Source organism: Bacillus rossius, chromosome 5, assembly GCF_032445375.1.
Source record: "Bacillus rossius redtenbacheri isolate Brsri chromosome 5, Brsri_v3, whole genome shotgun sequence".
In the NCBI taxonomy this organism is placed as follows: Eukaryota; Metazoa; Arthropoda; class Insecta; order Phasmatodea; family Bacillidae; genus Bacillus; species Bacillus rossius.
Window position 1 is genome coordinate 34,772,934 of NC_086333.1, and position 17,777 is coordinate 34,790,710.

General features: G+C 41.2%; 1 protein-coding gene across 1 annotated transcript in view; it reads right to left on the reverse strand.

The window, feature by feature from the left end:
• LOC134531693 (translation initiation factor eIF2B subunit epsilon) overlaps positions 1 to 17,777 on the reverse strand; it is a 99,198-nt gene that overhangs the window by 28,406 nt on the left and 53,015 nt on the right. Inside the window, exon 10 of the mRNA XM_063367504.1 lies at positions 4,907 to 5,178. Coding sequence (XP_063223574.1) covers positions 4,907 to 5,178 — 272 coding nt within the window. The remainder of the gene's footprint in view (positions 1 to 4,906; positions 5,179 to 17,777) is intronic.

Below are 17,777 nucleotides of genomic sequence, written 5' to 3' on the forward strand. Positions count from 1 at the left end.
CCGCATCGTCGGATACATACACGTGAATGCCGCTCGGGCAGTGTCTAGCCGAGCTCGACGCGTCCACTATCGCACGAAAAGCCGTCTCAGCTGTCATGTTATCTTACCCGCCCGCACAAAAAGGCCGCTGTGGTAGGTAGCTTCTGCGAGAGCGTAAGAAACTCGTCCGGCCAGGCTGGCGGTAGCGGCGGCTTGACGTCATACGTGACGTGACGCTTACCTCTCCATCCCCTGCTAATTCTTCAAGGCTCATCCCTCCCAGAGCCACAAACCATGTAAAAAACCCCATCCCCCTTTTCCGACTAACATTTCAACACATTCCCTCCCTTATTACAACCTTCTGCGTGAGAAACTGTCAGCAACCTCCTCCCCTCCCACACCACGTGCGACAAAAGCCAGGTTGTATAGTCCGTTCTCGGTAAAATAAATATTTTAATGGGCTTATGACTGTCCTTCGCCGTTAATAAATACTTTATAAGTTATTATGATTAAATTTGTTTATTAGTCACACAGCAGTTTCTGCTGAAAAATCACTAATACCTCGAATTTTATTGAATAGAAAAATTTAGCAGGGCCGTAAATATATTTATTTTACTGCATAGTTACTTTTCCATCTGCATTCCAACGTGTTTTTTTTTTTACGCTGTGAAGGGACGTGGAAAAGATAATTGCTTGAGTTGTCAAAATAAACATCGCTGACGGCAAGCGCGGGAGCGCATCCTGTCGGTCCGTCGTTGTTATTATCTACTCCAAAAACATGTCACAGCATTTCAGGAAAGCATTGTTCTTATATCTTTCGTTTATAGCCGAATGTTTTCTACCTGATCCACACAAGTTCCTTCGCCATGTTTTAAACGAAAATAACCACCAGCCGGCTAGCATAGCCGAACTCGCGTGACGCGAGTTCACTTAGCGCGAGTATTTATGGGAACCCATTGTTCGGGGTATGCGAGTCCGAGGTGTATAGCATAATTCCACGCAATTTTTTTTTGTTATATGCGTATGTGCGAAGTCAGCGATGTTATAGAAAAATAGCCGAGAACCAAACACCTGGCGACGTCGTTAACACAGTGAACACAGCTTTGTGAGGCCAGTGACACCTGAGATGCAGCTGGCAAGATCACACTAACCAGTCGCAAGACATAGGCACGGGACCGGGATGGCAATAGATGCGCGCGTAGATGCTATCAGGTGATGATGCGCGCAGTTTACCGGTACTGGCTAGCGTGGACAGTCTAGAGGGGTGGTATCTATTTTTAGCCATCTTTTGTATGCCTGCCTGCTTACAGTACAGCGCTCGCCACGATAAACATGAACACATAGCGCCCAACAAAGTGTAACAGACTTGTTTTTCAGCAGATTTTACTCAAATTTTCGACTTTGTCTGCTCAAATTTTTCACGGTTTCTCAAAAAATGGTCGTATAAACGGAATGGACGCATCAGAGGGGGGTCGCATCGGCGAGATTCTACTGTACATCTCTTTTTTCCACTCCAGACGGCGATTACATAAATTGCTCATTAAAATATTTGTATCACTTTCGTATAACTGTTCACATTTGTATTTATTTATGCGATTTCAAATGGAAATTACGTTTCATCCCATTTTTACCACGAGAAATAACAGTATACAACACATTCACGAGTATGCACGTATTTGTAAACACACCACCTTCCACAGACTACACAAGAACGTGGCTTTCACGTGAAACACAGCCAGAAAATGGGACTTACAATTGTTAGCGCGGCGAAGCAGAGATGTCACAATTTGGTGGCCTAAAAACTTGTACTCTGCAAGATGACGGTTAATCTTCCAGCTAGTTGTTCTTTGCTTTGTTTACAGTCGCGAGCCACGGATGGCCATTCTTCATTCAATATTTACGAACAATAGTTGTTGTGAATGACGTGACAATAAGATACTTGTGCTGAATACGTCATAAAATGATGGTTTCTTTCAGAGGTGGGACGATACCACATTTTCGATACTCGATTCTATATTGTTTTTTCAGTTCGATACTTTCAATACTTTCGATACTCCAGGGAAAAGTATTTTTCCATTAAGTAACAATTATTACAAATAACATAAATTAGTTTTAAACTATACAAATTCCCTCTTTATTACAAAAATACAAACTGCAAACAACTTTAAAGACTTGAGTATAAAAATCAATATAAAAAATAGAAGTGAAATACAAAATGCGAAACAGTGGCCGTACAAAATGTTATGAAGTCCTTTCTTGGAGGGCGGGGAAAAGTCACCAAGCCTAAATTAGAAATAAAAAATTAGGCCTATTGTAAAAAGAAAATTAGAAATTTTTGCTTGTTTGTTTCATTTTACAAAGAACTTTATGCAACAGAACAATTTTCAATAAAATTTTAACTTGAGAAACGTAAATTACAAAACAATCAGATCGTAAGAAAACAATAACAAATGGGTATATTCAGTTCAAAGATTAATGAATGCACAAAATATGAGATCCGTGCCTTGGTAAAGCCCGTACACCATTTTCATAATCATTGCTAGTTTGCGGCACTAGTCTCGCTTGGTGCTGGCCATAGATGCTACTAGCGAAGTGCACAGTCTTCCTGATACTATCCATATCTATGGTGTGATAAAGTTATTTTCTTACGTTTGCAAAGGTAAACAATGAACGTTTTTCAAAATAAAAGCATTAAAACGTAGTTTATCAGGAGGAATATAACAAAAACATTTGTGCATTTTAGGACTTTTCCGCTTCCATGGTTGCTACAGAAATAGAATCTTAGAATTCCCTGACTTTCCCCTGTTTTCCAGAAATTTAAGAGAAAAATTCCCTGACTTTCTTATGAAGTACATACCATAAATATTAACGTGCATATGATTAAATGTAATATAAAAATTTCAACATGAGGTAAAATAAGGTTTTTTTATTGTGTTATTTTGATGGCAGAATTGCGAAGGAATGTGTTTTTTTTTCCTTCGACATGGCTGATGAGAGCTCTTTGGCTCATATTGCTGTGAATACTTTTGTAGCACAAAGTGCAGTACGCAGAATTTATGTTTTTAGCAGAGGGTTTGATATGCTGAAACTGTGACTCCTTGAGCCAATTCTCCTTAAAAGTAGTTTTCTTCGACATCTCTAAGCTAAAAAAAAAGTACATATTAATATTTTCAGGTTAGGTTAAAAAAATTTGTTAATGAATTCTTAAGAAAATATTACTACACAAATACAAAAACTATTCCTAATTCACACCTAGCAATATAATGGGCCTACTTAGAGAATTACAATAGCAGCATTACAACATGCAATAGGGCCTACTCTTACATTCTTACAATGTTAACTAACGATTCTGGGGAAAAACATGTTCAGTTATGCATATTTTTTTATACACAATGTAAGTGTCACGCAACAGAACTCACGGATTATAATGGTTGAAAAAAAGTAATTAAAAAAAATAGTTAGAAAAAATGCAAAAACATAACTGCACACAAAAGCCACGTGTTTTCGTATCAGCTTGATAGTTTTCAAAATGAGAATTGGTATTGCTTCTTTATCAAAATGCACTTTATTTTCTTATGATCGCATCAAAAACTAACTTCACCTGAAACAACGCCTTTAAATTCACGTAATAAGCTTTGTACTCATCTTATTCCACGTGAAAATAGTCTTCAAAAGATAAACGACGCCATGCCCATTCTGTAGTTCACTTAATGGAACGGAACAAAACACGAAGTCTCAAGGGCAAATTAAAAAGGATCAAAACACGAACAAATGAAGGCCGGGTTCGCTAGTGAACAAACGAGTGCCTGGATTGGCCAGAAGTTATGGTGGGTGCTTGTATCAGCCTATTGCAACGGACAATCGTAGACCAAGTAAAAAAAAAGTTACTGTTGCCGTGTGCCTTAAGCAGCAGCCTTTTAGCGGAGTCGTTCGGTAGCGGTACGAGCACATCAAAACAAAGCTTTGTTTGAATTATAAGCAACTTTAAAATTTCCAGAATTCGTAGAATTTTCCCTGACACTTCCCGGAATTCCCTGACCATTTTAATTTCCCTGACATTTCCCGGTTTTCCCGGTTTTCTAGTCCTGTAGCAACCATGGCCTTCGTAAAAACGTATGAAAAAGGAAATTAATGATTTTATTAGTGTATGTTCCGGGAAAGTAAACCATTGTAAATATAGTACTTTCGGCAGGACCAAAATTAATCGGCGTATGACACGGGAAAATGAATGAAACGGGAACGTATCATCGAGGTTATACTGTAGTTGTATTTTGTACGATGGACTCAAAACTTAATTCAATACAAATGAACAAGCATTCCGGTATCGAAAAAATGTATCGAACTTACAGTTTCGATACTCGATACTTTGCGATACCGTCAAATATAGAAGGTATCGAGGTATCGAAGTATCGAAAATCCCATCACTAGTTTCTGTTGATACTGAACTGAAACGAAATACAGTCGGTAAATAAATTTTTAGAGTGAAGACGAATCTACGTTTTTTAATTTGATTTCGCATTTGTCTCGGAATAGTCTAGATTTTGCATTTTATAGCGAAAAATATATAATTTACCATATTTTCGCATCTATTTCGCGAAAACGAAAAATCACCATCCCTAGTTATTCCACTAACTAACACCACTTAACTAGCACCACTCAATGCTCACACACGAGCAACTAAAAAGTTAAATCACGCAAATCGGTCTTATTACTTTTGGAGTTACAGCTCTCACCGACTTCAATTCGACGCTCATTACGTCATCACTGCAAATGTTAACCGGGTGAGTCGTACGTCACGACCACGAACAAAGTCTGCCCTACTATGATATATTCACTTCAACTCATAGTTTACAAGCTCTAAGTGGTGTCGGATCCTCCGCCGAAGTGACACCCGACTCCAGGATCGGCGGAAGCCCCGTGTGCCCACCTCGATGGCCTGCAGGCAGTCGAGCTGGGCCTGTTCGTTGCGCACGTAGTTGGCCAGCAGCGGGGCGAAGTACTGGAGGCGCTGCCTCAGCCCCGGGAGGTAGCTCTCCGGCGGAGGCATGCTGAGCACGGCCTTCACCACGTGGTAGTTCACCTCCTGCACGGTCACGTTGTAGGCGTAGCGCGACGAGTTCACCTCCAGCACCAGGTTGTCGCACTGGAGCCGGTCCTCGTAGCCCCGCGACAGGGAGTCCAGCACCTCGCTGAAGAACACTGCGCAGACACTTGCCTTCAGCACCTCCTCTTTCCTATCCAAGTGTCACAACTCATCAAATAAATAAATAAAACACAGCTTACCGCTCTCAAACAGAATGCCAACACACAACACAACACGCGGATGACCAACGAGTGACATGCTGTAGGCCCTAATATTTTACTCTGTATTCTTTAACATTAATGAATAAAATTCCAAACAGGACTCCTTACTGTCAAAATTTTTAATCTATTATTTATCAGTTTGTCAACAAAAAAACATCTAGTTAACCACTGTCAAGAGACTTTTTCAGAACTAAAAAAAAATTCTGATTTAATATTTTGTTTACTTTATCAGTGTAATTGTAATCTGTACTAATAATTTATTTCTTTGATGTAAAAATTCTGTCGCTGTCAACAAGTCGTCTACATTGCTGTGGCATGTGGCATTCGGCCACTAAACTGTCAGGACTAGAGACCCTTCCCGAGGAAGGAAGTTCTATGGAGGGCAGACACACGTGCCACTTCCTCTCCAACCCCAAACAACCTCATCTTGTTCATACACCCCTGCCAACTCTCCCCAGTAATACAAGTTTAGGAAAGGGGGAGTAAAAAGTAAGGCGCTGTAAATTGACAAGCAAGCAGCAATCACGCATGGTTCGAAAATAATTTCTCCAACTTCAGTGCACAATTCCTCACCCTATGTTTTTGATCATCAGTATGATTGAGTAATGCGGAGCCTATGTAAGTAAATGAACATGGGATAAAAAAATTTGGTCAATCAGAAAAGTATGATTTTTTTTTACAATGTCAGTATAAATTATTTTCCAGTTTCTATTTCCACAAATATTGTTTTCAAGAATGGTTAAATAAGTGTAATGAAAACCTACAGAAATAAATAAATCATTTGCCTAGATTTTTCAGTGTTAATATAAAGGCAACTTTTATCTTAAAATTTCTTTATCTCCTAATCATTTCTGGTAGAACTACTCACCATTCCAGTTGGTTGAGACACTGAATACCAAAAAGTTTCCAACACGACGCATGCATGCAAACAACATTACAAGATAACTCCATTATAATTTATTTTTTTTATACCAAAAATTAGATTTTAAAAATCTTCAAACTTAGTGAATACTGTGTGTTTCCCTTCAAAATTTGCTTTAAATTCAAAATTCCTGATTCGCAGATAGCCAATTGCAACTAGCTTGTGGCTAATTTATTAATTTATTTAATAATAATGAGGACAAACATCAAGTACAGTACATGGAAAGCTATGTTTATTTCTCATAATTATAATAATATTTTTTAGTAATGGGTCAGATACCAATTTTCTCAAATCTGATTTTTGAATTTGAATCCCAGATAGCACCTCAAATATATCCCCAGAAACCGAATCTAAGTGTCAATAGACAAACATAAAACAATGTCCAATAAATGAAAAATATTAACTATGGCGTTAAAACATTTTACCCATTAAATGGTTTTTTCACACAAACTAAGTTTCCAGAATCAATATACATATACGTATTGTAATTTTATTTATATATTACTAGATAACAAATATAGTATCTTTGGGAATAGTAACAGAATACGTATTAAGGAAAAAATTTACCTACTACACGCCCAAGCCAACTGTGGTCCCGAGGAGGGGAGTGACGGGAGCGCTAGTGTCGCAGTGAGAGAGGGGTGGGGAATGAGGAGGGGTTGGCAGTAGGGGAATACCGTTAGCTGTGGAAGCAAGGAGTATACACATGCATTCATAAGTGTACGCAACATGTAAGCATGATTACCTGGATGAAGCGATGGCCATGAAGCGCAGTCGTGCAGTAAGAAATGTTGTGATAAGGTGAAGGTACAGTTGTATGAAACAGCGAAACACAGTGTCTACGAAGATGTCACAGTGTGTACCAATGTGTGTTACAGCATCACATCGAACCGTTTGCGTTATAATAATTATTTCACTCAGCACCATATTTAACATACATGTCGGTAATCAAAGAAAATATTGTTTGTGTGATTAATTAATGAAAAAAATGCAAGAAACATTTCAACACAGTTTCGTGCATAGTGCACGTAACAAACGCCCACTCAGCCATTTAGTTCTTCAATTCCTGATATGTTACCATTGGAATATGTGCTGCTGTTGTCCGAAAAGTCCCATTCACTGTCTGAGCTGGACTCGCCAAAGTTAACAACAATTTTCTCAATTTCGTGCTCTATTAGACAGTCACCTGTCCAGTATTCTGCTTCTGTATGTTTTACATGTAAAATAGCATTTTGCCATTCTTCTTTGGTGACGCTATTGATTGATTCTGTTGTGATGTTTTCAATGGTACGTTATGATTGAGCGACATTTTTTTTCAGCAACACGTGATTTCACAATGTTCCATACATACTCAATAGCATTAAGCTCACAGTGGTATGGCGGTAATCTTATTACTTCATGCCCATGTTCTTCTAACATCTCATCTTTGCGAAACCTGGGAGGTGGACGTCGACCACGAACGAGCTGGAGGAGTTCACATTTTGTCATATCATTGTCATGCGGAATGTTGTTGTTCTGTAACCATTGGATGATATCTTGTTTTCTGGTACTGGCTGTTGGTGGCTTATTTAACTGAACGGAATGATAAGGGGCATTATCAATTACAACCAACGAATTAGCAGGCAGATTTGGAATAAGCTTGTCTTGCACCCATCTGGAAAAGTTTGCGAAGTTCATCTCGTCGTGATAATCGCCACTTTTACCTTTGGACTTGAAAATGAGATATGCACCTGGAATGAAACCTAGATCGCAACCTGCATGTACGATTATCCAACATTGACCAGCGCTGTCATTCTTCAAAACACCGGGTGTTTCATTGTCTTGCCAACACTTGCTTACTGTGTACGTCGGGTGAATCCAGGTTTCGTCAATGTACACAACTGTTTTTTTTCTTTTCACCAGCCTGCTCATTTGCTTTCTGTTATGTACTGTCAGCTCGGTTGGTAAGGCTGAGAGTGTTGTGTTGTCTATGGTTCGTTAGTCAGCAGATGGCATCATGGCTCATAGCTCATCAGATAACCTGTGTAACTGATGTATCGTGTAATGCAGACACAGTGCGTGTAACGGGTACATAAAAGTGGCAACGAGGAATTCCGGATCAGTTCGTGCGCGTGGAGTGGTGTGCGGGCGATGATGGCGGTGATTGGGGTTATGGGAGAGTTTGTGCCGGGTCGGGACACGTGGAAGAGTTACCGCGAAAGGGTGCAGTTTTATTTTATAGCTAATAAAATTGAAAACGACGAAGCAAAACGCGCAGTATTTTTCACTGACTGCGGGACGGAACTCTACAACTTAGTTTCATCGTTGTTAGCTCCTCAGGCTACCGATGAGATACCCATCGCCGAGGTATTCAGCAAGCTTTCCGCACATTTCGAACTGAAACCCAGCGAGATTGTGGAGACATACAAATTTTTTAAACGTGACCAGCTAGCGGATGAAACGATAGCAGTCTATCTGGCGGAACTCCGGCGATTGAGCACGCATTGTAACTTCCCCAATTTGGAGAGGATGTTGAGAGACAGACTGGTGTGTGGTGTGCGGGATAGATCGGTTCAGCACGCGTTGCTGTCTAAGGATCCACTGAGTTTCAAAGATGCAGTGGATATTGCTATTGTGGCTGAGGCAACAGGGAAGAAGATATTGGACTTACGTGGAAAAGGAGACGAGATAAGTCCAACGCGTGTTGACGAACCTCCGGTGCATGTGGTGGCGGGCAGAAGCCATACCGGCAGACGTCCGGATGGTATTCAGGCAATCATGGACACGGGAATACGTAAAAAAATGATGGGCCCCCAGGAGAACAAACAGAAACAACAGTGTTGGCGATGTACAGGGAATCATGTTGCGGAAGAGTGTCGGCATGTGACAACTGTGTGCCGGTTTTGTTCCAAACAGGGCCACATAGAGAAAGCTTGTATTACGAAACAAAAACAAGGTAGGCCTATTGGTGGGGCTCGACAGGGAAATGTGGGGAATAAGTCCAACTCTGGACTTACTCACATGTTGTCAGATACAGTGAGGGAGCAAGAGGCAGAACAGAATGAAGCAATGTACAGTTTGAATAACCTGCGAGCGTTGAAAAGTAAGGCACCCTTTGTCATGGTCGTTTGGTTGGATGGCAACAAACACTGCATAGAAATAGATACAGGCGCAAGCTTTTCTGTTATTAGTGGGGAAACATACAAGGCCCTGTGGCCCGAACAGCCACCATTGGACATTTGTAACATCGCATTGCGTACGTGGTCCCAGGAACAGTTGCGGGTTAAGGGAGTTAAAACAGTCTTGGTAAAACAAGGGGAAGTGAGGCAGTACCGCTTCCGGTGTTAGTGGCGGCTGGGAAAGGGCCGAGTTTGATGGGGAGGAACTGGTTGGAGCCCCTTGGGATTTCTGTGGAGGGCATTTTCATGGTAGAGTTGCAAGGAACCGAGTGTTGTGCAGAAGAGCCGATGGGTGGAGGAACTGGTAGCCAAGTATCCAAAGGTATTTGACAGCAGTTGTTTAGGACAGTATAAGGGTCCGCCGGTATCCCTCGCGCTTAAAGAGGGAGCCACACCAGTATTTAGGAAATGCAGACCAGTGCCGTTTGCAATAAGGGACAAGGTAGGGGATGCAATCGACAAGCTGGTGATGCGAGGAGCTTATGAGGCTGAAGCGTTAGGATCGCCGCTTCTTTAAAACACCGCGCGTCTGCGCGGGCGGCGGCTCGTCGTCCCCTCCTTCCTTCCCCCTCCTAGTGTATGCCTGTTTGCTTCTCGCCTCCCCTCTCCTCCTCCGTTCGGCGCATACGCGCTATGCGGCACATATGTTATATAAACAGACATTTTCAATTTATTCAGTCTTGTTCTTCTAGTATCAACTAGCTCGTCAGACCTATTTTAGTCTCTTGTGAGAGCTCGAGTAATTGTTAGCCAGCATGTAGTCAGTCAGTTAGACTTTAACTTTGTACGACGTGCGCGACCTCAGGCGAAAGAAAATGTAAGTTGGAGTAAGGCGGTGGCCCTTGCCATAATGTAAACGTTTATTGAATTTTGTATGTTTTGTCTAAATTCCCTTTCGATCGCCACCTGGAAAATTACTTTTGGTTTTCATGTAACTTGACTTAATTTAACGTAACTTCACCTTGTTTGTAACTGTTCTCCCCTGAGTCATCGACGTACGTAAAACGTAACGTAATTATTCATTTTTAGATAATGGCAGTAGGTTTTCCCTGCATTTTTGACAATCTTGTAATTTGGCAGTTTCAATGCGTCTACCGCGAATGTTTTGTACCACGATGCGCCGGCGTAAAAATCTCACCTTTTTTGTAGCCTTGATAATGGCTCGTTCTCTTCTGCTGTGTGTGTTAAGCACTTGGTTTATTTGTTACGTAAATTATTACCTTGTTATTTATTTTTGTTAAGTTTTATTAAAACTTTATTATTGTTAAAATTTGCTGTTGTGTTACAAATACCCGTTCGCAATCCTTGCCATGCTATGGCGTCGCACCCCGTCCTTATGCCTGTAGGCATTACAAGGCAGTGCCGTATTCATCGTGGGTGACACCTGTCGTGTGTTCTCCTCTCCTCTCGCACCGAGCCCTCTTGGGTGAGAGCCAGGTATCCTGTAGAGAAGGTCGAGCTGGTCTTGCGGCAGGATTCACAGTTGGCTGGTGAAGGCGAATAGCTAGTGGGGGTGAGGGATGGGACTAAACTATTCATTGAAAAATGTCGGTATCTTTACAAGGAACTTTTTAATTGACCTGAGTGTCCAAACAGTTCAATTGGTCGCCTGCGTCGGCTTTCACTACATACACAGTACACCCTATCGTCAAGAAAGGGGGGGGGGGGGGGGGGGAACTAATTCCCTAGGCCGAGATAGGTCCTCGGATGGCCTGACTCGCGAAGGAGGGGTGCGAGCAGCAGAAAACGGATAGCCAGTCGTTCTGCTGCTCTCCCTATGATCGTCCTATGGTCAGTGGGCGAATTCCAGCCTCACTGGCCGTCGGGCCGATCAACTGACTTCAGGTGGATGACCTCGCCTTTATATAGGGAGAAATGCGCGGGAACGAAGAAAAGAAGGGAGGGGCGAACTAACTCCTCTTTGGAAGGGATGAGATGCGCGCGCATGAATCTCGCTGAAATTTCCCTGCCCTGGTGGTGGAAGTATAAACTAGATATTAATAATTAAAAAGAAAAGATAAATGTGGCATAAATAATTATATGTACATACATATATATTCAATCCTAGGTATTAAAAAGTATTTAAACTTGCTTTCACAACTTAATTTTATACTTTTATAAAAATATAAATATAGTTGGTAGATTGCCGGTAACAAGATGGCGTCCCAATGTACATATTTAGCTGTGGCAAAAGAACAATATACATTTGTTTACATAACTCGTCCATATTTACTATTATATTCTGCAGTACATTAATATGTGTGGTTATAGCGACGTAAAAAATAAAGGGCGAAGATGGTTGGTTGCTTTAATGAATTATTCTATTGTTCATCGCTTTGTTTATAACCTACGACGGCGCACAGATTCGTCGCCGCATATTACGTGAGTAGGCCTATTGCCGAAATACCTTTTTCCCTGAATTGCTTCTGAACTTATTAAAACTCGTTTTGGGTTTAATTATAACGTAAAGTAACGTGATATTTAACATAGAGAGGGCGGGCAAGCGTCACGTGCCTATTATGAAATCGGATGGGTCCATTCGCATATGTGCTGACTACAAGGGCACAATCAATCCAGCATGTAAGACAGAGTGTTATCCATTGCCGACCATCAATGAAGCTCTGGCATCGCTGGCAGGGGGGAAATATTTCACGAAGCTGGACTTGGAGGATGCCTACATGCAGGTTGGAGTCGATGAGGGAACGGCAGATTTGTTGACTGTCAATACCATCAAGGGACTTTTTAAGGTCCGCCGATTACAGTTTGGAGTGAGCAGTGGCCCTGCCGTGTTCCAGAGGCTCATGGAAACACTCTTAGCAGGAGTAGAAGGGGTGGTAGTGCTACTGGACGATGAGTTAATAGCGGGCCCAAATGAAGAAGAGCACTGGACACGTGTAGCGGAGGTAGTGGCAAGGATAGACAAGGCTGGGTTACGGTTGAAGAAGTCCAAGTGTGTTTTTGCATCTGCAGTGGTGAATTTTCTAGGTTATAGGATAGATGCGGAAGGGATACATCCCACACACGACAAAGTGGAAGCAATCCGTAGGGTACCAGTGCCCCAAAACAAGAAGGACCTGCAGTCTTTTTTGGGCTTGCTCAATTTCTATGAGCGGTTCTTGAGAGATAAAGCTAGTGTTTTGGAGCCACTACACCGACTGCTTGATGGAAACGCTGCCAGGAAATGGGAGACACAGCATGCAGCTGCATTTACCAAGGCCAAGGAGTTGCTACAAACAGACTGTGTGCTGGTCCATTATGACACCACAAGACCTCTGGTGCTAACATGCGACGCCTCAGAGTATGGCGAGCGTGCAGTGTTGGCACACGTCATGGATGATGGTGAGGAGAGACCAGTGGTGTTTGGGTCGCGGACACTGCAAAAATGTGAGCGGAACTATGCGCAGATCGACAAGGAAGCCCTCGCGGTGATATTTGGGGTGACTAAATTTCGTCAATATTTGGCAGGCAGATCATTTACAGTGGTGACGGACCACAAGCCATTATTACGACTTTTGGATCCCAAGCGCCCAACCCCGGACATACTGTCACCTCGCATGTTACGGTGGAGTCTGTTGCTGGGCATGTATGACTACACCATCATGCATAAGCCAGGGGTTCGGATTGGACATGCAGACTCCTTGAGCAGGGTGCCACAGCCGACATCGCCAAGGGAAGTTCCGGCAGTGGCAGATATCCTGATGTTTGAAGCAATGCCAGACGCCCCCTTGGACGCCCAGGCCATGGCACGATGTGTGAGTGAGGATCCAGTGTTGAAGAGGGTGAAGCAGTTTGTGTTGCATGGATGGCCACAAGAACTACCAAGTGAGGAGATTCGACCCTACTGGAACCGCCGGTTAGAACTGTCAGTCTACCGTGATTGTGTGCTGTGGGGAACTTGGGTGGTAGTTCCGCAGCAGCTGCGAAGTAGCCTACTAGGAATGTTACATGCATCACATGATGGAATGGTGCGCTCAAAGGCCATAGCTCGAAGCTACATCTGGTGGCCAAAACTGGACGAAGATATTGAGGAGATTGTAAGCCATTGCCAGATGTGTCAGGCCGAATGCAGGGCACCAGCGAAGACCCAGGTGCCATGGAGCACGCCCCAGAGACCATGGTCCCGTCTGCATGTTGATTTTGCGGGGCCCTTTCAAGGGAAAATATTTCTGGTTGTCATCGATGCCTTTTCAAAATGGCCAGAGGTACGGTTGGTGCCGTCAATGTCATCAGCTGTAGTGGTGCAGGAACTGTGGAGTATGTTTAGTAACCATGGTATTCCGGACGTTGTGGTGTCTGATAATGGGACTGCCTTTGCTTCAATTGAAATGAAGACCTTTCCAGAGAAGAATGGAGTCATCTACAAGTATACACCCCCATACCATCCAGCCAGTAGGGGTGTGCGGGTACCCGAAAATTTCGATTTCGGTTCGGTTCCATGAATACCCGAACTCGCCCCGATTAATTTTAAGGGATTCAAAATGCTTCGAGTCCAAAAAAATAGGCTTGAAATAAGTATAGGTTATAATCACACATACACATCAAGAATTTAACGTACCGTATACTCCCGATTATCCGGGTTCGGATTATCCTATTGATGGATTAACTGTGCCATATTTCACTTCCACAAAACATAAAAACAAAAATTATTTATAGTATTTTTTTCCGTGCGGACATAGGCATTGGCAACAGATGTTATGTAGCATTATTAAATACAACGCAGTGATAAGTAATGTATCGAATTAATCACGTAAAGATTCAACAAACAATATTTTATTCTCTTTCCTTAAAAGCTATTTGCATCCATCTTCCATAATTTCATAAAGTAATAATTTCCGTCGGAGCGCAAGTGTTCAGCAAACGTTTACATTAGCCATCATAGAACATGTTAGCCATCCCGCTTCCCGCGTGACAACAACGGCTCTACAGAGAAAAGCCAGAAGCTTTCGGGACTAGTTTATCTCACAGAAACGAGGATGCACTAGCGTCAATGGCAAATCATGGCAGTCACGCATGTAGTACAGAAGCAGAAACGATAATTACGTTAACAAATTAAATAACCTTTCTAATTAAAAAAGTGTTAAGTTTTTTTATTTTTAAATTCTTATTTGAACTGAAATATAACTTCTATATCAATAATGTTTGCAACTCAGAAATATTGGTAGCGCCTACAATGAGGAAAAAAATGTTATGGGTTATGCCCACGGCCCAAGCCCGGTAATGTAAATAACGCTGTACGTAAATTTTTTAATGTAATTTTGTGTTCTTTATACTGTAAATGTTATTCAACATTTATTTTAATGCACTTGAAAGGTTTTTAGATACGCATGAATACTGTAAATTAATTTTAACGTGCGTAGTGTCTTCATTAATAATAGCAATCAGACTTAAGTGCATAGGCTATTTGGAAAACGAATTATTTTGATTAATATATAGATGCTCTCTTATTAATAAAAAATTAGCTCTGTTGATTAGCACCCTGTTTTACTGGAACTATTTAGGGCGTTACTTTGAGAGACGTGTTACGGTATTTTTATATAGTAGATATAAGTTTTTTCCTACTTTGCTTTAACGGTGTTTTTAGATTATCCACTGATCCCTCGTCAGTCATTACCCCAGGTAATCGGAAGTCTATTTTATTTATTCAAGACAGTATAAATATGTATAATTTGCAGCCTACCATAGCACATAATCACCGGTAATAGGGCTTCGAATACAAATCAAATCTTTATAACTATAAAATGAACGCAAGGAGCATCCCGCAAGGCCGCAACGCAAATTTTTTTTCGAGCTGCCATTTTTAATGTTGGACTGGATTACTCGTAAGATGAAAACCACAAACACTAACACCAATTAACAGGAAAAGCGACTGACGAATAAAATAATATATAATCAGACAAATAATTGTTTTATTAAAATTAAAAAAATAATGTTAAAAGTTAACTAATATATTTTTTGGTATAAATAGAATACCGTACTTTTTATAGGAGCTCATTTTATATGTGGTTGGTAATTGTGTGTTAATATCGTTTGCCGTTTATTTATCAAATTCATATCTTGAGTTAATAACCTCAAGTCAGCACACTTGTAAACGTGATTAGAAGTAGCGGTAGTTGTAATTATCTTAATATAATTTTCTTTGAAGCATCTGCGTATGTGTTCCCACACACGTTCATGTTCGGGCTTGCTTACTTGTCCACCATCGAAGGTTGTGCAGTAAAGTAACTACTGTTTGCTGTGGTAGCCTACTGTGCTGAAGAATGAGTAACGCTGCCGCCACCAGTGATGCTTTGGCATATGTACAGCCGGCGTCATCGAAAAGTCGTAGCAGTGTTTGGACTTATTTTGAAAAAGTGTCTGAATTAAAATCAAAATGTAATACATGTGGGCGTGAACTCAAAATAACGACAGGTTGCACATCAAGCATGGCCAAACATTTAAGGTTGCACACAAAGCAATATTCAGAATTCTTGCAGATGCAGATGGAAAAGCAAAAACCGACACATGTAGTAAAAAAGGCTCAACAAACTTTACCATTATTGTTTGCAAAAACTACCAAATATTCAGTTGACAACCCTCGTGCAGTCTCCATCACAAAAAGTATTGGCAGAATGATTGCAATTGATCTTCAGCCATTCAGTATGGTTAATGACAGGGGTTTCGTTGAAATGATGAATTTGGTAGAACCACAGTACACGATTCCCGACCGCACTACCTTTTCACGGACTGTAATTCCACAACTGTATGAAGATACAGTTAAGAAGGTCACAGAAGAAATGCAACATGATTTTAAAAATGGTGTTGGGTCCATTTCATACACTACAGACATGTGGACATCTCGTAGTAACGATAGCTACTTGTCACTGACTTGCCATTACTTGACTAGCGACTTTGTCCTTGTACATCGCACATTGGGAAACGTTCCTTTTTCTGGGGAACACAGTGGTGCTGCCATTTGTGATGTATTATTGGAAGTTTCAAACAAATGGAAAATTCCCCAAGGCGTACATGTGTATGTCTTATCTGATAATGTAAAGAACATTAAACTTGCACTGTCAAAAACTTTTTGGGTGCCATTCAGTTGTTTGGGTCATACCCTGCAACTAGCTGTAAATGATGGCAAAAGAGAAACTCCAGGCATGGAATCAGTTTGCAAGAAAGCACGCAGCATTGTGGGCCATTACAAGCGTAGCTCACAAGCCACTCAGCGGTTGCACACACTTCAAGAAAAAATGGGGAAACCACAACATGAACTCATTCAAGACGTCGAAACACGTTGGAACAGTGAATATGCAATGCTTTTACGTCTCTTGGAACAGAAGGAAGTAATTGCAGCTGAGCTTGCTTCTTCGTGCTCAATGGATAATTTAAATGCTCTTGAATGGAAATTGATTGCAGGTGTAGTGGATGTATTAGCACCTATTTATGAGGCTGCTAATGATTTGTGTGGGGAAAAGTATACCACCATTTCTATGGTTATCCCCATTATAGATGGCATTAAAGATTTGTTAGAAACTTTCATCTCACGAGCTGAAGCAGGAAGTGGCATTGTCTTTGCACGTAACATGCTTAAGGCAATGCTTGTGCGATTTCCTGATTACAGACTAAGAGAAGAATATGTTGTTTCAATGATTGTTGATCCAAGATATAAAGTAATTTTGTTACACGACCATGAAAAGAAGAAAGGACTACATTCTCTTAAATTGTTCATAGTGTCTGACACAAGTTTCGAAGGCATCCATAAGGAACAAGCAACAGGGGCACAAAATACACTTCAGCCATCATCATCCTCACAGTTCTCAGTGTGGAACAAATTTGATACAGCTTCACAGTCAGTGGCAGTGAATGATCCCTTACCACATGAGAGTGTGCTTGATGACATTTCAAGGTACATCAATGAGCCTGTCATCAGCAGACACACTGATCCATTTGCATGGTGGAAAGCAAATCAATTCCGGTTCAGATACATTTCGGTGGTTGCCAAAAGATTGCTGTCAATTCCCGCAACTTCTGTGCCAAGTGAGCGAATGTTTTCTACAGCCGGTAATATTGTGACTTCTCGCAGGGAATGTCTTGTGCCTTAACTTGTGGAGAAGTTGACTTTTTTACATGATAATCTGTAAACACCATCGCTCTTACAGGCTTTTATTTACAGTGTTTTATGTTTACTAAGCTTACCCATTTTTACATAGCCTAGGTATTTTATTGGAAAGGGGTTTTGCATGAAGCCTAGGGCCTATCATTTTTAGCTTATTGTCAAAGGAATAAGTAGCTTTAACATGTAGATCTACATAATGTTTATTTTTGTAAAATCATTTGTTTAAATGTTTCTATGTATAGCCTACCATACATCTTAACTCAAAGTGTTTTATTTAGTATATAAACTGTAGCCTATGCAAATCTGTGAATGTTGTATA